General features: G+C 47.5%; 1 protein-coding gene and 1 non-coding gene across 4 annotated transcripts in view; one reads left to right on the top strand and one right to left on the bottom strand.

The window, feature by feature from the left end:
* ADGRG1 (adhesion G protein-coupled receptor G1) overlaps nucleotides 1-22,638 on the top strand; it is a 67,076-nt gene that overhangs the window by 32,061 nt on the left and 12,377 nt on the right. For all 3 annotated transcript variants that reach the window (XM_038754039.1, XM_038754038.1, XM_038754040.1), the window contains exons 3-6: nucleotides 17,667-17,762; nucleotides 18,971-19,393; nucleotides 20,164-20,296; nucleotides 21,050-21,197. In XM_038754039.1, the coding sequence (XP_038609967.1) occupies nucleotides 17,681-17,762; nucleotides 18,971-19,393; nucleotides 20,164-20,296; nucleotides 21,050-21,197 (786 nt within the window). In that variant the 5' untranslated portion in view covers nucleotides 17,667-17,680. The remainder of the gene's footprint in view (nucleotides 1-17,666; nucleotides 17,763-18,970; nucleotides 19,394-20,163; nucleotides 20,297-21,049; nucleotides 21,198-22,638) is intronic.
* On the bottom strand, nucleotides 2,599-2,736 carry LOC119935481. Its single transcript, XR_005453362.1, has one exon. It is a non-coding gene; the product is annotated as a small nucleolar RNA SNORA7 (small nucleolar RNA).

The raw sequence follows: 22,638 nt of genomic DNA, 5'->3' as shown, positions 1-22,638 counted from the left end.
ACTATGTGCGAAGCACTGTTCTAAGCACTGGGGGGATGATGACAAGGTGATCAGGTTGTCCCACGAGGGGCTCCCAGTCTTAATCCCCATTTTCCAGATGAGGTAACTGAGGCCCAGAGAAGTTAAGTGACTTGCCCAAAGCCACACAGCTGACAAGTGGTGGAGTCGGGATTAGAACCAATGGCCTCTGGCTTCCAAGCCCATGCTCTTTCCACTGAGCCACGCTGCTTCTCTATGACTCCTTAGTGGGGAACGTTAGCGATCCCAGTGCAACAAGCCACTGACCACAAGATTATGTCAGTTTTCGATGATCAAATCAAGCCCACTCCCCTTCCTGGTTTCATGCTTTGCTCCCACACAGCCATCATTCTCATTGCGCTAAAGCTCTGGGACCGACATGCCTGCCTCACCCAGCATTCCAGCTGTCCCAAGATTGCCTCACGCTTCGTAGAAACACAGCCACCTCTTCGGAAGAATTTTATTGTTGGTCACATAATAATAGGACCAGCAGTAATCAGCAGAGTTTATTTCTCGATTTCAACAATGTGTGGGCATTGCCTGCATGCTAAAATACAGATAGTTCAGGCAGAGGCGGGGTCATGAACTTATCCTCATCTCCCAAACAGGAGGAATGCAGGTGGTTAGCTTGTTGTACCCTGTTGTTGCTGCGGTTGCTTCTATCGTCTTCCCCCTTCCTTCCCTTTTTTGCTGGGACTGAGAGGGGGTGAGTGAGAAGAAAGGCATGGGGTAGCAACTTAGCCACACAGTTAAGATGCATGATTGTTGAGGACCAAAAACGAATGAGTGATTGTGTCCTCTCCAAAACTGGAGAGGCAAGGAGACTGCAGGAAGGCAAATGTGTTGACAGTCTTTCAAGTCAAAGAGGAAGGAGAGAACCAGTTCCCCATGTCTGCAGCAAGAAAGGCGGGAGGTGGGGCAGGAGGAAGGCTGGAGGGGTACAGACCTCAGGGTTTCGGACTTGGAACCATTCTGCCTGGAACCCATAACCTTTCAGAGTGACTTCAATCAATCAGTTGTATTTATTGAGCGCTTACTCTGGGCAGAGCACTGGACTAAGCACTTGGGAGAGTACGCTGCAACAGAGTTGACTTCTCCAGGAGCCGACACAGAGTGACTGGACCCCAAATTCTGACTACTTGGAGGGCCGCTGAGGTGGCCAGTATGACTCACAGAGAAAACAGAGTTGGAAGGTGATGGAGGGGAGGCTGTTTATCAGAACTTCACACACATTGAAATTTCTATGCCTGGATCACTTCCCTTGCTTCCTCTAATTTCCTCCACCCTTACGGTAACGTGTACTTAAGGGTGGGTGTTTGCTTGGCAGGGGTATCCTCCTGGAGTCTAAATGTGAGGAAAATGAGGAATGAACACTTGTGTTTCTTCCTAAGACATTAACAATTATGAGCTGCGATAGCTGGGCTATCATAAGATGACAAGTACCTTCAGGCATCTGCATCAAAATGCATTTATTTCACATGCGCAGAGTAACACCCTTCGCTTTAATGTACCTTGGTGAGTCAAATGGAAATAGCTGCAGAAAAGGAAATTGCGCGGAAACTCTCTGTGATCAGGGAATGTCTCTTGTGCAACTGTTGTACTTTCCTAGGCATTTAGTATGGTCCAACCTCATCCAGTCGGTGCTTAGTAAATATCATTACTTCTATCCCTACTGCTACAACTACTACACTATTCCTCCTCCTCTTAAAGGTTACTACGACTACTATTATTCATTCAATTGTATTTATTGAGCACTTACTGTGTGCAAAGCACTGTACTAAGCGCTTGGGAAGTACAAGTTGGCAACATATAGAGACGGTCCCTACCTAACAACGGGCTCACAGTCTAGAACTCCTAAAGGTTTCTACAATTACTTCTACTATAACTACTACTACTACTGGTATTCCTAAGGGTTACTACTACTTCCAGGACTCTTAAAGGTTACTATAGCTACTACTACTACTACTACTACTACTACTACTACTACTACTACTAGTATTGTCTTATGCCATTGGGTCGTTTCTGACCCATAGTGACCCCACAGACACATCTCTCCCAGAACACCCTGCTCTCCATTTTTCATTCATTCATTCATTCAATCGTATTTATTGAGCGCTTACTGTGTGCAGAGCACTGTACTAAGCGCTTGGGAAGTACAAATCGTTCTGGTAGTGTGTCTATAGAGAAGTGTGGCTCAGTGGAAAGAGCCCAGGCTTTGGAGTCAGAGGTCATGGGTTCAAATCCCGGCCCCGCCACTTGTCAGCTGTGTGACTTCGGGCAAGTCACTTAACTTCTCTGGGCCTCAGTTCCCTCATCTGTAAAATGGGGATAAAGACTGTGCGCCCCACGTGGGACAATCTGATCACCTTGTAACCTCCCCAGTGCTTAGAACAGTGCTTTGCACATAGTAAGTGCTTAATAAATGCCATTATTATTATTATTATTATTATTATTATTACAGAATTATCTTGGTAAAAATACAGGGGTGGTTTACCACGACTGCCTTCCATGCTGTCAACTCGAGTCTCCTCCCTCGACTCTCTCCCCCATGCCTCTGCTGCCCAGCATGGGTGAGTTTTGACTTGTAGCAGATTGCCTTCCACTGCCTAGCCACTGGCCAAGCTAGGAATGGAATGGGTAGGCCTCTGCTTGACTCTCCCTCCCATAGCCAAGTCTGGTAGAGTCCTGGAAACTCTCCAGGTGCGAACTTGAGAGGGAACTACTACTTGTAGCACTCCTAAAAGTTACTACAGCTACTACCACGTCTATCCCCCCAGTGCTTAGAACAGTGCTTGGCACATAGTAAGAGCTTAACAAATACCAACAGTATTATTATTAGTACTCCTGAGGGTTACTACAACTACTACTGCTACTATTACTACTGCTACAACTAGTACTCCTAAAGGTTACTAATACTAGTACTGCTACTGCTACTAGTCCTAAAGGTTGACTAGGGGATCCCAGAGAGGCTTTTAAGGACTCAGGTGAAGGGTAGAAAAAGACTTCAGAAAACAAAGTACCTCATGGAGGACAGAGCTGAGATCCCAGTTCTGCAACTTTCCCAGCCGGCTCAGTGTAACCGGACCAAGGAGGCCACACTATGTGTCTCCTAGGATAGCTAATAAAAATGACTGAAGCCTTGTCAAATGTCTGAAAATGCTCTCTAATTGTTAGGATGTCAGGGATACTCCCCTCACCCCGTTTCCCACCCTTTGTTAAAGCAACAATGGGTTGACTTTCTCCCAGTCAGACTTTAGAATTCCTTAAAATCCAGGCTTTTGTCCGGAGAAAAGAGACCCGTGTTTTCTTCATTTTTGTCTCTTCACTCAAAATGTGTTTATTTTAGATTGAGAAGACATAGGACTCACACTTGATATTCACCCAGCCCTGAGCCCCACAGTACTTGTGTACCTATTCATAATTGGTTTATTTTTATTAATGTCTCTCTCCCCCCAAGACTGAAAGTTCCTGGTAGTCAGGGAACATGTCTACCAACTCTGTTGTATTGTACTTTCTCAAGTGCTTAATACAGTGCTCTGCTCACAGTGAGTGTTCAATCAATACTGTTGATTGAATCCTGAGAGGTGGCATGACTGATTGGAAAGAGCCCGAGACCGAGAGTCAGGAGATGATGATGATGATGATGGCATTTGTTAAGCACTTACAATGTGCCAAGCACTGTTCTAAGTGTTGGGGTCGATACAAGGTTGTCAAGTTGTCCCACATGGGGCTCATAGTCTTCATCCCCATTTTACAGATGAGGGAACTGAGGCACAGAGAAGTGAAGTGACTTGCCTAAAGTCACACAGCTGACAAGTGGTGGAACTGGAATTCGAACCCATGACTTCTGACTCACGCCTGTGCTCTTTCCTCTAGTCCCACCTCTGCCTGCTATGTGACTTAGGGCAAGCCACTTGACCTCTCTGTGCCTTATGTTGCCACTTGTACTTCCCAAGAGCTTAGTACAGTGCTCTGCACACAGTAAACGCTCAATAAATACGATTGAATGAATCAATGAATGAATGAGTCTTCTCATCTTTAAAATGGAGATTAAAAAACCTGCTCTACCTGCCTCTTAGATTGTGAGTCCTGTATGGACAGGGATTTTATCTGATCTGATAATCTTGTATTTCTGTGGAGCCTGGAACCTAATAGGTGCTTAGTCATTACCGTAGTAGCAATAACAATGGTAATGCAGCATGGCTCAGTGGAAAGAGCACAGACTTTGGAGTCAGAGGTCATGGGTTCAAATCCCGGTTCCACCACTCGTCAGCTGTGTAACTTTGGGCAAGTCACTTAACTTCTCTGGGCCTCAGTTGCCTCATCTGTAAAATGGGGATTAAGACTGAGCCCCACGTAGGACAACCTGATCATCTTGTAACCTCTCCAGTGCTTAGAACAGTGCTTTGCACATAGTAAGCGCTTAATAAATGCCATTATTATTATTATTGTTGTAATGATTACTTTTAAAATTCCCTTATCCCTGCTGCTTTACTTTGTAGGAATCTATCTTTGGCTAGACAATAGTGAGTACAGAGTTAACTAAAATTCGGACCTTGATTTATAAGAGCAGATTCATATTCAGGCCATTTAAATAGCACCTAACTGTAAAGGTATAATATGGGCATTCCATCACCACAAAGCTTTCCTGGAAAAAGGCCTCCACAGGTGAGTTCCCGTATGCTCTCCTCTCTGCCCGGTCACCCACTGCATCACCTTTCCTCTGTTTGGTCTCCATTTTCCTTTCGGGGTCTTTTGGGCACCAACAGGGCCTTGGAGCCAGGCTTGACTGGTATGTTGAGAGGGGCTGGGAGGCAGGGTGGGATGTGAAACGTGGGATGAACAGATCTGGCAGTCCGGCTTAACAAATTGTGGGGGAACCGTCACCCCCATGGCTTGAACATCTAAGCATTTTAATAGCCATCAATATAGCCATGTTGGGAAAGTCCACAATGTACCTCCACCACAGCGGGGGAATGAGCCAAGGGAAGGGAAATGGGCATTCTACAGACTAAAGTACTATGTGATACTGAGAGAATTAAACTCTTTCCCCACTAGATGAAGTCCTTCTGAGCTGGTGAGAACTCCATCAGTTCATAGACATAGTGTGGGAAGGCAGTTCATAGACACAGTGTGGGGAGGCTGAAACACTCTGCCCTTCTGATGAGCAAAGAGCCTTTTTCAAGGTGGAAGGGGCTTATTTTCAGCAATTTCTCCTGGTCCCCAGCCTGTCTCAGTCTCAGGGGGCTGCCCTGGATATTCCATGAGCCAGCTGGGATCCCTGCTTTGTTTCTCTGGGGACTCAAAGTGATAAGGTCATGGGGTCGGGGGTTTTCGGGTTTTGGTATAGGCCAACTTTGGCATGGCCTCAGGGGCTGCTGTGAAGCAAGGCTCGACCATGCCCTGTCCTTTCTGCTGAAGGCCTGACAAGAAGGGAGATCTTTCTAGACCTCATCGGCTTGACCTTGAACCCCCTTTGCATCTGCCTCCCCAATCACCATCTCCCGGGCCTGGGTCTTTCCCCAGCCAGGGAGCCGTTCTGTGTTCTCAGGGCCACACAGATCCCAGAATCCTGTGTCCAGGATACCGATCCCCCTCAGTCCTCCCCCGGCCTTCTCTCCCAGGACGCTGCGCCGGTCAGGCCCAACTTCGAGCTCCGACCTGCCCCTGTCTGGAGGCCGGCCAACCCCCTGCAGCCTGAGGCCTCCCACTGAGGACAGAGCCTGGAGAGCTCCGGCGGGCATCTCTCAGCCCGCCTGGAGTGGCCCCCTCTGGAATGGAATGTAGACACCATCCTCGCCCGGCCTGTGGTAGTTAGGCAACCCCGGAGGAAGCAGGTGGGATCGGGCAACCACAGACCCAGACACAGTTGGTGTTTTGAATGTTGGGGCACAGACAGTTTGGCGAGGTGCAGTGGGGGTGGGGAGCCTGGCATAGCATGACCTCCGCTAACGAGAGGGGCACCTTAATCACCTCCTGCATGGGTTCTAATCCCAATTCTACCACTTGTCTTTGTGACCTTGGGTAAGTCACTTCACTTCTCTGGACCTCAGTTAACTCAACTACAAAAAGAGGATTGTGAATGTAAACCCCATGTAGAACAGGGACTGTGTCCATCCCGATTAGCTTGTATCCACCCCAGCGCTTAGTACAGTGCCTGGCACATAGTAAGCGCTTAACAAATACCATTATTATTATTATTACTTTGTTTCTCCTTCCATCCATCAACAACTATGCATATTTGGGTATTTCCAACCGGGCTACTTTAGGGATTGCCCAGTTCAGACCCTTCTGACCGGAATCTGCCAAAGGGCATTGGCAGGGACTTCCCTGGAACCAAAGCTGCTGGTGGGAGTGAGGGGTGCCACTCCGGCCAAAGAGGTCAGGACCGGGGCAGCTGGCCTTCCCTGTTGGTTCAAGGGAATGCCTCTCCCCAAGGGGAGGGCAGGTGCCAACACCCTTATGGTTGGGGGGTGGCAAGGATTGGGAAACAGGCCACACACCAAACAGATGGCCCGTGTGTGTGAACCCTTCGGGACTCTCCCTGGGAGCTAGTGGGTTGGCGGCTCGGTTGTTCTCGGAGGAAGACTGTCATGCCTGGTAATGGATGGATTGCTTCAGCATGTCACACACTCCCCACCTGCTCCTGAGCCCCAGGCATTGCTCTCCAAGGTCAGAGCCAGTCAGCCAGTCGTATTTATTGAGTGCTTACTTACTGTGTGCAGAGCAGTGGACTAGCACTTGGGAGAGTATAACAGACACGTTCCCTGTCCACAATGCAGTCCAGAGGGGGAGGCAGGCATTAATATAAATAAAATGACAGATTTGGACACAAGTGCTGTGGGGCTGGGAGGGGGGTTAAATAAATGGGACAAGTCAAGGTGACGCAGAAGGGAGTGGGGAGAAGAGGAAAGGAGGGCTTAGTCAGGGAAGTCCTCTTGGAGGAGATGTGCTTTCAATAAGGCTTTGAACAGAGAAAGAATCACCGTCTGTCGGATATGTTCCAGGCCAGAGACAGGACATGGGCGAGAGGCTGGCAGTAAGATAGTGACCTCAGCCTGCCCCACGGGAGGGATAGACATGGCTCTCCCTTCCCCTTGCTCTTTCCCAATTGTGCTCTCTTCCAAATGACCTGAGAGTGTTGTCTTGTACTCTCCCAAGTGCTTTGTACAGTGCTGTGCACATAGTAAGCATTCAATAAATACCATTGATTGATATACCTCCCCCCCCCACACACCCCACCCTTCCCACTCCCGAAGCTGGTTGGTTCGCTCTCCTGTCTGGCTAGGAATCCAAAGTGGATATTGCTTACTATCCCCAGATCCAGACAGACCCTAAGGCACTGGGGCTCAAAATACACTGAGAATGAGACTCTGGCCAAGGCAGCCAGGCCCAGAGCCTGTAAGAATCTCAATCACCTTCCAGCAGGGAGAGTTTTGGTGATTCTGTTACTTCTTCAAAACTTAAAAAAACTCAAGTCCCAACCTCTTTCTTCTCTCTGGGCCGCTGTGGTAATCCTTTCTGTGTTTCAGTGCAAGTTGGTTTCAATAGGTTTCTCCTGCCCCTTTATTCAAAAGAAATTGTCATTCTGCCTTGTGGAGCAGATTCTATTGACAGTCTTTGAGTGGAAGGATGTTGAGGGAGCCAGACTACACGCACTTCCAGGATCCTTTGCTGCGGCTGGTGGGGACAGGAGTTGGAGCTGAGCCCACTGAGGGCTCTGTGGATCCTTCTTTTCCCCCCACCCCCTCGCCCCCACCAGCCTTGGAAAGTATGCCAAGGGGAGGGGCATGGGGAGCACAGTTGGAGTGAGATTTCACATGTGCTGGACACCCAGTCCTCATTGAGACAGTCTGTTCTGTCTTGAACTGTGATGCGGTACTGTTTTAAGTTTGGCCATTTCAAAGATGTGGATGGTGAGCCGTTGTTGGGTAGGGACCGTCTCTATATGTTGCCAACTTGTACTTCCCAAGTGCTTAGTACAGTGCTCTGCACACAGTAAGGGCTCTATAAATACGATTGAATGATGAATGAATGAAAGAGTGCTCAAATATGACCTCTTTAGAGCCTAGAGCAGGGACAGAACAGATAGAGCAGAGGCAGCAGAGACCTGTGGGGAGACCTGGGGGCCTGAGGCCTCTTTGTTTCATGCCACATCCCTAACAGGGGGTTAGGGGACAAATGCCATCTCTCTGGCCACCAAAACAACTGGAGCCTCCCACCTGGTTGGCGCCCAACCCTCAAACTGGTACCAACTCCTGAGAACTGTGCTCAGCACACAGTAAGTGCTCAGTAAATACCATTGATTAATTTAGAGTACACTAACTCTCTGGGGCCAAGTTGACCCTGCTCTGTTCGAGAGAACTGGGAAATAAGGGAGTGGGGAAATGAAAGTTTCTTTTCAGTCGGTCTCTGTACCCATAGAGGGGTTAACCTGAGCAGAGGTTTAGAAGGAAATGGGCTATCCAGGGAGATGCATTTTAAGAGAGAGGAAATGGCGACTTGTGTATTTGTCTAAACTCAATAGGTACTGGGCTGGAACAGCCTGGTCCTCCCTGAGGAAATGAGTCACATTCCTAAGGAGCAAGAACGCTAACTCCCCGCCTGACTGGCGAAAGCGGGCTCAGGGGGACTTTCTGCCCTTTGTCTCCATTGGCATTAGACATGTTCATGGCATTAGTCCTTTCCTGCCCTCCACCATTTGTTTGTTGTGTGACCTTGGACAATCCACTTCACTTCTCTGTGCCTCAGTCACCTCATTTGTAAAACAGGGATTAAGATGGTGAGTCTGGTGTGGGGCATGGACTGTGTCTAACCTGATTAGCTTGTATCTATTCCAGTGCTTAGTATAGTGCGTGGCACAGAGTAAGAGCTTAACAAATACCACAAAAAAATTAAAAATCACCGCACCCTGATCTGGGTGATTGGGAATGATTAGGCCTCAGCGTCAGGCCTCGGGCTCTGGGGCATGGTTACCAGGTCCTGCTTGCCACTGCTACCACCCTCAGCATTCCTTGGTGTGCGTTTGTGGAAGGACAAGGCAAGGTCAGGGGTGTGCTGGCCAGACTTTGCTCAGGAAGCAGAGTGTATGGCAGAGGGTCCAGAGGGTGAGGGTAAGGAAACTGGAGATGGTTCTGGCTCTGTTGTGAAGATGTGGGGTGAGCCTCCCTAGGCCTCAGTTTCCCTGCCTGTGACAAGGGTCAACTGTTGTTACTCAGCCACAGTTGGGACTGATGTGGGGCCCAACTGGAGTTATTATCAGGGCGCCATCGTTATGTTGGGCCCAGTCGATGCTAGCAGAGTGGGTCAAGTGTGAGGTAACCTGAAATGAGTTGGAAAGTCTGAGGCTGTGTGGAGGTACAAGGGGCAGCCTGGGGTTTTCCAAGTGAAGGCATTTGGGCTTTTCTCTTTCCTCCATTCAGCACCAGCTTTTCCTCTGACCAGCCCCAGCCCCACCTCCCCATACCCCTTGGGACCTGAGAGTTTGCCATGGTATGAAACACCCTTCCTGGGGAAACAGGCACTGGTTCAGAGGGGAAGGAGAGAATTAGGTGGCTTCCCCGAGGACGTAAGTGAAGCAGTTTCATCATGGCTGTTGCTCATTGTCTATCCGTCCGTGACTGTGGCCTGCATCTAACTGAGGGAGTTTTTTCCTGAGCGCGGATGGTGCCAATGGGGAGAAGGAAACCCTGGCTCCCTGCTCTGCTCTGCCCTTTCCATGGGCCACCTGGTATTAGTAGTGGCAGAGTGGCTAGCTGGGCCGATTGGTCCCCAGATGGAGCAGTTGTTCGGTCAGGGACGGGGATTCTGGAGGTTTTCTGCAATTTCTCTGCTTAAATTCTGTAGCTTGAGGCTCCTGGAGGGACCTCTCCTTCGAGCTCATCCCGTGATTTCCCCTTTTTTTAAATAGTATTTGTTAAGCACTTACTATGTGCCACTGTACTAAGCGCAGGGTTAGATATGAGCTAATCAAGTTGGAAAACCGTCAATGTCCCACATGGGACTCACAGCCTTAATCCCCACTTAACTGATGAGATGACTGAGGCACTGAGAAGTGAAGTGACTTGCCCAAGGTCACATAGCAGGCAAGTGGCGGAGCCATGATTAGAACCCAGGTCCTTATGATTCCCAGGCCCATCTTTCTATCCACTAGGTCACAGGACTTCCCTTTCATTCATTCATTCATTCATTCATTCATTCATTCATTTGTATTTATTGAGCGCTTACTGTGTGCAGAGCACTGTACTAAGTGCTTGGGAAGTACAAGTACATATAGAGATGGTCCCTACCCAACAGCGGGCTCACGTCTAGAAAGGGGAGATGGACAACAAAACAAAACATATTAACAAAATAAAATAAATAGAACAGTAAATATGTACAAGTAAACTAAATAGAGTAATAAATCCCATCGCCTCCAGGACCCTCATCGAAGCAGCATGGCATAGTGGATAGAGCATGGGCTGGGAGTCATGGATCATGGGTTCTAATCCAGCCTCCGCCACTTGTCTGCCGTGTGACCTTGGGCAAGTTACTTCACTTCACTGTGTCTCAGTGTGACCTCATCAGTAAAATGGGGATTGAGACGATGAGCCCTACGTGGGACAGGGACTGTGTCCAACCTGATTTGCTTGTATCCACCCCAGCGTTTAGTATGATGCCTGGCACATAGTAAGGGCGTAACGAGTACCTTTGTTATTATTATTATCCAAGTGGGAACAGGGAGCTGTCACCCATGGCCTCACCTATTCCTTCCACAGGCCTTTCCCTTACCGAGTGGTGACTGGGCCGGGGTCTCCCCTCCTGTGAACTAAGAGTGGATCCTACCACCCATGCTTCCTCGCCAACCTGACATCTAATAGCATAAAACTCACCTCCCCTGCTAATAGGCACAAAAGCAAAATAAAACTTCAATAAAGCAGACCCCAGTTCAAGCCCCATTATATACCAAGGGTTTGTGAGTTGGGGGTGGATATGGAGTGCTGGTATGTTGAATTGCTGTCTGTAATCTGACATTAGAGCCTCTTGGCCCTTTTTATTATTCGCCTCCACCCTTCCCAGCCTCATACAGCCAGTCAGTCAATGGTACTTACTGAGCACTTACTGTGTTGCAGAGCATTGTACTAAGCACTTGGGAGAGTACAGTATAAGGATAAACAGACACATTCCCTGCCCACAATGAGTACACACTTACAGCTTCTCCAACATTTTGAAGGTGAAAGAAGAAGAGAAGAGGCATGGCAGATGACTCAAAATCTCTCCCAGGATCTAAACCTCCTCCCATTTCCCCCAGACCTTATCAGGCCTGTAAAAAAATTCTATGTCAAGAAACGCTTAGGAGATGGAAAAGATGAAATGCAGCCACATTTTGCAACCCGGATCTGAGTAAGGCGGCAGAGCCGTGGAGGAAGTCATCTAATGAGGGGAAGTGGAAGCTATGGGACTGAGGAATTCTTTTTCACTTTCCTTTGCCGGTACCAATTTCCGACAGAAGTTTTGACTGTGCATCACACCTCCCTTCATGTAATCTCTCAGGAGGAGGCTCTGTACCTGCTCATGGGCTTGAAAGTCAGTCATTCAGCCAATCGATAGTATTTATTGAGTGCTTACTGTGTGCAGAGCAGCGTACTAAGTGCTTGGAAGAGTATAATATAGCAATAGACGGACTCATGCCCTGCCCACAACCAGCTTATGTTATAAGCACCCAGGATGGGGATCCTCACATAGTAAGAGCTCAACAAATACCACTGATTGATATTGGGAAGGAAGTGGGAACTCAACCCAACCCTAGAAACAATGTGGTCTGAGAAGCGGCATGGCCTAGCAGATAGAGCACGGGCCTAGAGGTCAGAGGACCTGGCTTCTCTCCCAACTCCACCACCTGTCTGTTATGTGACTTTGGGCAAGTCACTTAACTTCTCTGTGCCTCAGTTACCTCATCTGTAAAATGGGGATTAAGACGAGGAGCACTGTGTGGAACAGGGACTGTGCCCAACCTTGTATCTTGTATTATCTTGTATCTACCCCAGCGCTTAGTACAGTGCTTGGCATATAGTAAGTGCTTACAAATACAATAAAAAAAACACACACAAAATAAAACCTCAATCATTCCTGCTCCAGCCGTGGAATCTGAGTGGAGCATTTCTACTTTGGCTGTGCACTAAATTCAGGCCCTTTGGAGAGCACTTAGCAAATTCTGCTTTAAAAGATCCACTACCTCAGTTGTATTAAAGATCAGGCAATCCACCTAGGGCCTTCTCATTGGTGAGGCAGAATTGATGCTCTCTCTGACATCATTTAGCATGGTGGGTAGTATTTAGGGATCTCCCATTATTGGTGGGGAAATGGCAGGTTATAACCACCCAGGGAAATTCTGTCCCCGAGTAACTCACCCAGTGCCCAGTATACGATGGTCTTTATTTCTCCCTGCTCCTTTGAATGCCGCAGGTTGGTGCCCTAGTCGGCATAAGGGGTGCGTCTTTGAGTGGAGGAAAGGCAATCAGTCTGTTCATCCTAATCATGACAAAAATTGTGGTATTCACTAAGGACTTACTATGTGCCAAGCACTGTACTAAGCAATGGGGGTACAATCATGGAAAGGGGAGCATGTCCTAGCTAGTCTGGAAAATAGGATCTTTCATCTCTTCATTTATGATTTTTCACGGTTGGTGGGAGGAGAAGGTTGCCTCACAAGCCAGACAAGCTTGGGCCTCTGCCACGAGCCTGTCCCCTCCTTGTTGCAGAGCCTGTTCAGACAGATTCTGGTGGCCAAACCGGCTCTACTCCAGACTCTCCATCTTGCAGCTGCTGCCCGAGGATTTCTTCCCTCACCAGCCCCATGTCAGCCGCCTCCATGATGTTGTGCTCATTCGGCCCAAGACGGGGGGGTGAGGAGGGGGTGGGGGTAAGGGAACCCAGATCAATCCCTTGGAGGCCCCCAGGAATCGGAGTCTACTCATCATCATCATCATCATCATTATGGCATTTATTAAGCACTTACTATGTGCAAAGCACCGTTCTAAGCACTGGGGAGGTTACAAGGTGATCAGGTTTTCCCATGTGGGGCTCACAGTCTTCTTCCCATTTTCCCATTTTAGTCCCATTTTACAACCTGATTAGCTTGTAACTACCCTAGGGCTTAGAACAGTGCCTGGTGTAGTCTTGTGGTGGGCAAGGAAATGTATCTGTTATATTGCTATAATGTACTCTCCCAAGTGCTTAGTACAGTGCTCTGCACACGAACTGAATGACTGACTGACACAGGAAGATCTTAACAAATACCATTATAGCTGCCCCCCCAAAAGTAATAAAACAAACACTTAAAGTACCAAGAATCGATTTTATTAGTTACCAGAGTCTAGTCTTCTTACTAATCCTAATCTCTGGAAAATTGTCACCCTGCCATATTATATTTTCAATTTCTGAGGCACAGAGAAGTTAAGTGACTTGCCCAAAGTCACACAGCTGACAATTGGCAGAGCCAGGATTTGAACCCATGACCTCGGAGTGATAATAATAATTTTAGTATTTGTTAAGCACTTACTGTGTGCCTGGCACAGTTCTAATCGCTGGGATAGATACAAGCAAATTGGGTTGGACATAATACCTGTACCACATGGGGCTCACAATCTTAATCTCCATTTTACAGATGAGGTAACTGAGGCAAAGAGAAATGAAGCGACTTGCCCAAGACCACACAGCTGATAAGTGGTGGGATTGGAATTAAAACCCATGACTTTCTGACTACCATTACTCCAGGCTCCTTTGACTCCCTCCTCAGGTTAAAGATGGATGACTGGAATTTCGACCCTTGCTCTTGATGAGTTTGGTTTGGTCTGAGGAGGAAACTGGAACCTATCTCACCCCGATCAAATCCATCAGTAGTATTTTGTTAATGGTATTTTAATGGTATTTAATGATATTTACCACATCTGTAAAATGGGGATTAAGACTGTGAGCCCCACATAGGACATGGACTGTGTCCAACCTGATTAGCTTGTAACTATCCTGGGGCTTAGTACAGTGCCTGGTATAATCTTGTGGTGGGCAGGGAAATGTATCTGTTATATTGCTATAATGTACTCTCCCAAGCGCTTAGTACAGTGCTCTGCACACTGATTGACTGACTTGACGTAGTAAATTCTTAGCAAATACCATTATAAGCTCCCCCACCCAAAATAATAAAACAGAGTACTAAGAATCAATTTTGATAGTTACCAAAGTCTAGTCTTCTCACTAATCCTAATTGTTGGAAAATTGTCACCCTGCCATATTTTCAATTTCTGTTTAGATTAGGTTGTAGCCAATACCTGGGTAAAGTTGCGGCTGCAGGGATGTCCTTTTTTCATTTTCTTCCCCTTTTTCCATCTGCCCCTTGGCTGTCCTCACACATTGGCTCAGTGAACTCAACCCTCTTTGTTCTCCGGACATGTTGAGAGAAAGTCCCAGGAGATCACACTCACGGTTCGGGACAGCCATTGAAGGGTCTTTCCCTTCATGCAGTCTGGGGAAATCAGCCTGCTGAAAAGGGCAGTTTCTGAGGGATTGGCAAAACCAAGGGATTTGATGCCTAGGGAATCTTTAAAAATCCACCGAAGATATCCTCTCAGTGGCCTGGGTTACAACATTGTGAGCTATAGCCCCTCCAAGCCCCCCTATATTTTATGGTATTTTATTTTAAGCGCTGGGGTAGGCATAAGCTTAACAAGATGGGCACTGTCCCTGTCCCACATAGGGCTCACAATCTTAATCCCCATTTTACAGATGAGGTAACTGAAGCACAGAGAAATTAAGTGGCTTCCCCAAGATCTCACAGAAGACATGTGGCAGAGATGGGATGAGAACCCAGGTCCTCTAACTCCCAGGCTCCTACTCTAAGCATTAGATCATGTTGCTTCTTTTTCCCCCCATCTCTCATCCTCTCTCATTTGAGGAGGAGAGGAGGGAGGGAAGCTCTGAGGGATGTAGAAGGCCTTCCCAGATTGAGCCCCCTTCTTCCCCTCTCCATCCCCCCCCCTTACCTCCTTCCCCTCCCCACAGCACCTGTATATATGTATATATGTTTGTATGTATTTATTACTCTATTTTATTTGTACATATTTATTCTCTTTATTTTATTTTGTTAATATGTTTTGTTTTGTTCTCTGTCTCCCCCTTCTAGACTGTGAGCCCACTGTTGGGTAGGGACTGTCTCTATATGTGGCCAACTTGTACTTCCCAAACGCTTAGTACAGTGCTCTGCACACAGTAAGCACTCAATAAATACGATTAAATGAATGAATAAATGAATGAATGAATGAATGTAGGTCTCTGGTGAGGGGAAGAGCCTCTAGGGCCAAACTGTAAAAATCTAACTGCAGCAGAATTTTTAGCCTACCCAAACTGACTGCTTGTGGAGTGGGAAACTGACTGAACGTGGGTGAAGTGACAGCTAAGAGCTTCCTTTGTAAGCCTCTGATTCCAAATCAATCAATCAATCAATCAATCTTTTTTATTGAGTGCTTACAGTGTACGGAGCACTGTACTAAGCATTTGGGAGAGTACAACACAACAGTATAACAGACACATTCCCTGCCCACAACGAGCTTACAGTCTAGAGGGGGAGACAGACAATATCAATAAGTAAATTACAGACGTTTACATAAGTGCTGTGGGGCTGGTGGGGGGTGGGATTGGTGAATAAAGGGAACAAGTCAGGGCGATGCAGAAGAGTGTGGGAAAAGAGAAAATGAGGGCTCAGTCAGGGAAGGCCTCTTGGAGGAGATGTGCCTTCAAAAAGTATTTGAAGGTGGGGATGTTAAAAGGGAAGCTGTGGCAGCAAGATAGACTAGACTGAGAGGTATAATGAATAGGTTGGCATTAGAAGGGTAAAGTGTGCAAGCTGAGTTATAGTAATAGATTAGCCTAGTGAGGTAGTTGGGGAGAAAGTGATTGAATGCTTTAGAGTCAATGGTAAGGAGTTTTTATGGAGGTGGAGGTGGATGGGTAACCACTGGAGGTTGCCCATCTGCCCATTGACTCTTCTGTCTAAACTGTCCCTGCTCTCCCACTATTATTTCTTCTTGGCAGCTACTTGGGGGTTAATCTCAGTGTGGAGAGACTCTAGCTAACTTAGACCTAAATCAAGGTCTCTGGAAGAGGGGTCTGGGAAGAAATACTAGCAGTAGTAGCAGTAGTAGTAGAGTAGTAGCATTTATTGAGCATGCACTTGGTGAGGGCACTGAAGTAAGTAAGGACTTGGAAAGTACAAAAAAAAAAAGAAGCGACAGGTTGCCAACCCACAAGGAGCTTCCACTCTAATGGGAGCTGAGTGCAGAGGTAAGCTTGGAGTGGGAGAGTTCTAGAGTCCAGACTGGTGGTATCGAAGGAGGTTACTAGTCTCTTCTAAGATAGACTGAGACAAAGGAGTCCTGAGTTCTGATTCCTATTCAACTCCAGGCTCGGTGCCTGAGAATAAATCACTAGCCCTTTATACTGCAGTTTCCGCCCCAAGGTTATTTTTGGACTGGTGTTCCTAGTGGAGAGAGGTAGAGGAGGAGAGTGGGATTGAGCTGCTTTCGATATGGCTACTGGAGTCCCTCTCAGGGCAGGGGTTCTGAAATATAGCTACTGCTTTTGTCCAGTGAATAAAGTGACCTTACCCATTTGGGAATCAGTTAAAACTCTAATTCACCTAGCAGAGTCCTAAAGAGAAGGGTCTGTCCTCTTGGAACTTGGTTTTCCTCCTCCAACAGATATGAGACAAACCTATGACTGGTTGGGTTGTTTTGATGATAGATGGAAAAGCTGCTCCAGAAAGGGGACAGGATAGGCAGTTTCTTTTCTCATTGAGTGGACAAGTGATTCTGCCCAGAAGCACTTACTGATTTTACATTATTGAGCTCAGGAACAGCTAAGCATCATGATTGTGGCCAATGGGCTGTTGTCAAACATTTTCAAATGCTTGGCCAGGGGACAAACAAAAATGACTAATTTAAGCCCCGAGGGAGAGGCTGCTTATTGATGGCAAAACAGAAATCTGAAGCATTGTGAGAAGAAAAATGTTCCCTTTACTAGGTGAGCGTCATTTCCGCGCATGTTCTTGCCCCCTCCTTCCCCCCCCTTCCCCCCCTCCGCCCCCCCGTTTTACCTCCTTCCCCTCCCCACAGCACCTGTATATATGTATATATGTTTGTATGCATTACTCTATTTATTTATTTATTTGATTTGTACATATTTATTCTATTTATTTTATTTTGTTCTATGTTTTGTTCTCTGTCTCCCCCTTCTAGGCTGTGAGCCCACTGTTGGGTAGGGACCATCTCTATATTTTGCCAACTTGTACTTCCCAAGCGCTTAGTCCAGTGCTCTGCACACAGTAAGCGCTCAATAAATACGATTGAATGAATGAATGAATGAATGAATGAATGAATGAATGAATGAATGTTCTTGTTCTCTGTCTCCCTCCAGAACAAACGGTGCTGCTCCTCCTAGTGGCATATGGAACTACCGTGGAAGGGTTCAGTCAAGTCATCACTAGTGCCTTTGGTTATCCCTTTCTTCCCTGTTTTTTCCTCCCTTTCCCTTCCACCACGGGACAGCCACAGGAATTTAGTGGTGCTCAAAGCCAAAACCCTCCATTTGAGTTTCAATTTAATTTTGTCTCTTTCTAGACCACAACGTCAAGATGCAGCTGTGGCGCAAGAGGCAAGGTCTTGGCCTGCTCATGATGTTTTCTTGGCAGGTTGGCCTATTCCTCCTCATCCAAGGTAACGTTTTCCTTTGAACAGATCGGCTCACTTCCATTCCTACCACTCTGCCCAGTTTGCCCGTACCTGCCCCAGACCCCAAAGCAGAGTCGATCAACAGAGAAAATATTCACTCCAGGCATGGAGGGGAAAAGGGACAAGTGTTTTACCCTGGTTTGTAAAGCTCCAAAGCCAATGACTGCTGGGATGCCAAGTTCTGAATTTCCTCCTGGCCCCAGAAACTAGAGCTCTCTGAACTAAAACTAGAGAAGCAGTGTGGCCTAGTGGATAGAAGATGGGCCTGGGAATCAGAAGGACCTGGATTCTAATCCCAGCTCTGCCTTATCCCTGCCATGTGACCTTGGGAAAGTCACTTCATTTCTCTGTACCTCAGTTCCCTCATCTGTAAAATGGGGATAAAGACTGGGAGCCCCATGTAAGACAGGGACTGTGACCATCCCGATTAGCTCATTTCTATCCCAATGCTAAGTACAGTGCCTGGCACAAAGTAAGTGCTTAGCAAATACTGCTATTATTATAATAATGATAATAATGCAGTCTGAATAGCCAGTAGAAGTACTAGTCCTCTCCCCTTTACTTCCAGAAGTGCCTTCAGCCTCCTCTATAAAGTATGGGGGTTCACTGAGGAGCTGGGGGGGAGAGTAGGGGGATGTTCCTAATAACCTCACAGAGCTGATGCTCTCTAAGCTAGGTTGGAGTGTCTGAAGTACCCCCAGCCAGCCTGGACTTCCTGTGTGACCTCAGGTAGTCTGATCCACTTCTCTGTGCTGACTTTCCCCTGTGGCAGAGTAGAAGTAGTGTGTATCACCCAACCACCCAGGGAACCCACCTGTGGGCTTAACATTAATAATTATAATAATAATAGTAGTAGTTGTTAAGTGCTTACTATGTGCCAAGCACTGTACTAAGCCTTGGGGGGGATACAAGATAATCAAGGTGGAAACAGTACCTGCCCCACCTATGCTCACAGTTTAAGGGGGAGGGAAGACAGGTTTTGAATCCCCATTTTATAGAAGAGGAAACTGAGGCCCAGTGAAGTGACTTGCCCGAGGTCACACAGCAGGTAAGTGGCAGAGCCAGGGTTAGAACCCAAGTCTTCTGGCTCCCAGGCTCATGCTCTTTCCTTTAAGCTGCACTGCTTCCTTGTTACATTCAGCTGCTGTGGGGTTGCTGAGTCTCACCCTGATTGTGGTTACCTTATGATACAGGGGTCCCCGGAAGCAGGAATCACAAAGAAGACTTTATATTCTGTGGCCAAAGAAATCAGACCGAGGACAGTAGCCTCATCTATCAAAAGGGAGATGTGACCCACATCACCATCGAGAACAATCAGAGCGTCTTGAAGATCATTGCGCCATTCGAACCGAATTCCAACAGAATCCTCTTCCCTCATCAGAAGGGAATTTATCACTTCTGCATCTACTGGTTTCAAAGGATGGGCATTTTCAACATTACCTATGGCAAAAATACCTATACGTTAAGTAACATGGCCAACGAATTTCTGTGTTTCGATCATCCAGGAAAGAATCGGTCTAAAAGCCCGGCCCTTCTCAGTACTTCTTTCAGCTCCTGGAGGCTCCCTCAGAACACCACTCTCCCTAATGCGGCCGTGTACAGCTTCAACTCCCATGGTAAAGTCCTCATGTGGGATGTTTTTAGAGCAGGTTCTGGGAGAGGTATCTATTCAGTAGCTTGGTTATCCCTCCTCCAGCTCTGCTGAAATAGGTGGACTTGCCCCACTGGGGCATGTTGGGCCAGCTGCCCTGCAGATCCCGGTGGGCTCCATGTGGGCCTCCCTGCTGAATTAGAGAGCGGGACCCTTCTCGGAAGTGGGTACATGTGAAGCATTACAGGACTCTCAATGAACAGCCAGAGAGCAAACATCTAGCAGGGATGTGAGCTTGGATGGGAGCCAGAGTAGATGGGAGCTGAAGTGCTGAATCATGGAAGCCAGGAAGTAGGTCTCAGTTAACTCATATCATGTGGGAATTTGTTCCGAAGGGCCACCTTCTCAGCAGGACAATTCCCTTATTTCTGTTGCCAAGATTCAGGCCAGAGGACAAACTGATCAAGTAGCCCACGGGCTCTGGGGGCTTTTAGTGCAGAGGAGTTTGAGGCTGCGGGGATGATGATGAGGTGAGATGAAGGGAGACGTTTGGGGGTCCAGCGCTGGGTTTTTCTCGACAGGAATCCCACCGGTTGGAAGGCATGCTCTTTGGGCTTGGTTCCCCAGACTGGGAATGGCTGAGGAGCTGACGAAAGGGGTAGGGAGGGATCCAGACTAATGACATAGACCCTGAGGCCGTAAAGAAAACCCAGCATGGGTGAGACCCTGGAATTGGAACCCCTGACTTTCTTGGGTTGGGTCTGACATCCTCTCTCTCTCTCTTGGCTTCCTCAGCTCCCTCCACAGCTGGCAGCTCCAATGGGTCGACCAACCTGTGTGATCTGGAAAAGGAGTTAAAGTTGCTGAGCTCATTCATGAGCCATCCGCTCAAGGCCCAGAGGATGTTTCCTCAAAACACAGTAAACAAGTGAGGAGAGTTTATGTGCCACTTTGGCCCCGGGGGTTTGGCTCATTTGTCATCGCAACGTGCTGTTTGCAAAATTGCAGGCATTAGGGAGAAAGAAGCTAGTCATGTGTTATAAATTATTTATTTATATTAATGTCTGTCTCCCGCTCTAGACTGTAAAGTCACTGTGGGCAGGCAACGTGCCTACCAACTCTGTTATATTGTACTCTCCCAAGCACTTAGTACAATGTTCTGTACCCAGTAAGCTCTCAATAAATTCCATTGATGATGATAATGATGATGATGATGATGTTCTCCCTCCTCCTTAGACTGGATGCCCCTTGTGCAACAGGGACTGTGTCCAATCTGATTATCTTGTTCCTACCCCAGTGCTTAGCACAGTGCCTGGCAAGGAGACTGAATATCACTATTATTAATAAGATGCAATAATAGGATGGTACTATTAATAATTCATACTAATTGATCACAATTAAGCAGCTTTTAAAACATGGAGTCTCCGTCAAGGCTGGTTGTCGTCTTGAAAGAGATCAGCGAGATCCACCCTTTCAGGTCTCTTCTAATGCTGGAAGTTGCAGGCTAAAGTTCTTTGCTCTTGTATTCTTGTGTTTTTAATTGTCTTTCTGCCTCAGTTTTCTCTCTCTCTCTCTTTCTCTCTCTCTCTCTCTGTCTAGCTTTTCTCATCTGTTATCTATGAGCCCCTCATCTCCCTTTCTATATCTGCTCTCCATTTAATGTTTTTTATCTCTTCCAAAGGCATCTTCAGAGTTTGGAGTCAAAGCTAGCAGCCGTGGCCTTCCAAGGGGAGATAGTTTCTTTTGAGGAAAAGAATGTCAACGCGACCGTTTGGAAGATAAAATCCTCCTTCAGTCCTCAGAATCTGCACCTCAACTCCAAGATGGAGGTCGGTGAAAGGGAAGAACAGGATCCGGGGTGCGGGGAGGGCCGCAATCTGTTCCTGCCTTCAGGACATCTCCATCTGGATGTCCGCCTGCCGCCTAAAGCTCAACATGTCAAAGACTGAGCTCCTTGTCTTCCCTCCCAAACCTTGTCCTCTCCCTGACTTTCCCATCTCTGTTGACGGCACTACCATCCTTCCCGTCTCACAAGCCCGCAACCTTGGTGTCATCCTCGACTCCGCTCTCTCATTCACCCCTCACATCCAAGCCGTCACCAAAACCTGCCGGTCTCAGATCTGCCACATTGCCAAGATCCGCCCTTTCCTCTCCATCCAAACCGCTACCCTGCTCATTCAAGCTCTCATCCTATCCCGTCTGGACTACTGCACCAGCCTTCTCTCTGATCTCCCATCCTCGTGTCTCTCTCCACTTCAATCCATACTTCATGCTGCTGCCCGGATTATCTTTGTCCAGAAACGATCTGGGCATATTACTCCCCTCCTCAAAAATCTCCAGTGGCTACCAATCAATCTACGCATCAGGCAGAAACTCCTCACCCTGGGCTTCAAGGTTGTCCATCACCTCGCCCCCTCCTACCTCACCTCCCTTCTCTCCTTCTACTGCCCAGCCTGCACCCTCCGCTCCTCTGCCGCTAATCTCCTCACCGTGCCTCGTTCTCGCCTGTCCCGCCATCGACTCCCGGCCCACGTCATCCCCCGGGCCTGGAATGCCCTCCCTCTGCCCCTCCGCCAAGGTAGCTCTCTTCCTCCTTTCAAGGACCTGCTGAGAGCTCACCTCCTCCAGGAGGCCTTCCCAGACTGAGCCCCTTCCTTCCTCTCCCCCTTGTCCCCCTCTCCATCCCCCCATCTTACCTCCTTCCCTTCCCCACAGCACCTGTATATATGTATATATGGTTGTACATATTTATTACTCTATTTATTTATTTATTTATTTTACTTGTACATTTCTATCCTATTTATTTTATTTTGTTGGTATGTTTGGTTCTGTTCTCTGTCTCCCCCTTTTAGACTGTGAGCCCACTGTTGGATAGGGACTGTCTCTGTGTGTTGCCAATTTGTACTTCCCAAGCGCTTAGTACAGTGCTCTGCACATAGTAAGCGCTCAATAAATACGATTGATTGATTGATGGGAGACCAAATAAATCACTGAGAAACAGCATGGCCTAGTGGACAGACCACGGGCCTGGAAATCAGAGGCAGGTGGCTTCACCATTTGTCTGCTCTGTGACCTTGGGCAAGTCACTTCACTTCTCTGTACCTTAATTACCTCATCCGTAAATGGGGATTAAGACTGTGAACCCCATGTAGGACAGGGACTGTGTCAAACCTGATTATCTCGAATCTTCCCCAGCCCTTAATATGGTGCCTGGCACATAGTAAGCCCTTAACTACCATTAAAAATAATAAAATAAAATAAGCTCCCCGC

The sequence above is a fragment of the Tachyglossus aculeatus genome, chromosome 11 (assembly GCF_015852505.1).
Source record: "Tachyglossus aculeatus isolate mTacAcu1 chromosome 11, mTacAcu1.pri, whole genome shotgun sequence".
Taxonomy (NCBI): Eukaryota; Metazoa; Chordata; class Mammalia; order Monotremata; family Tachyglossidae; genus Tachyglossus; species Tachyglossus aculeatus.
This window is presented reverse-complemented; position numbering and strand designations above follow the sequence as displayed.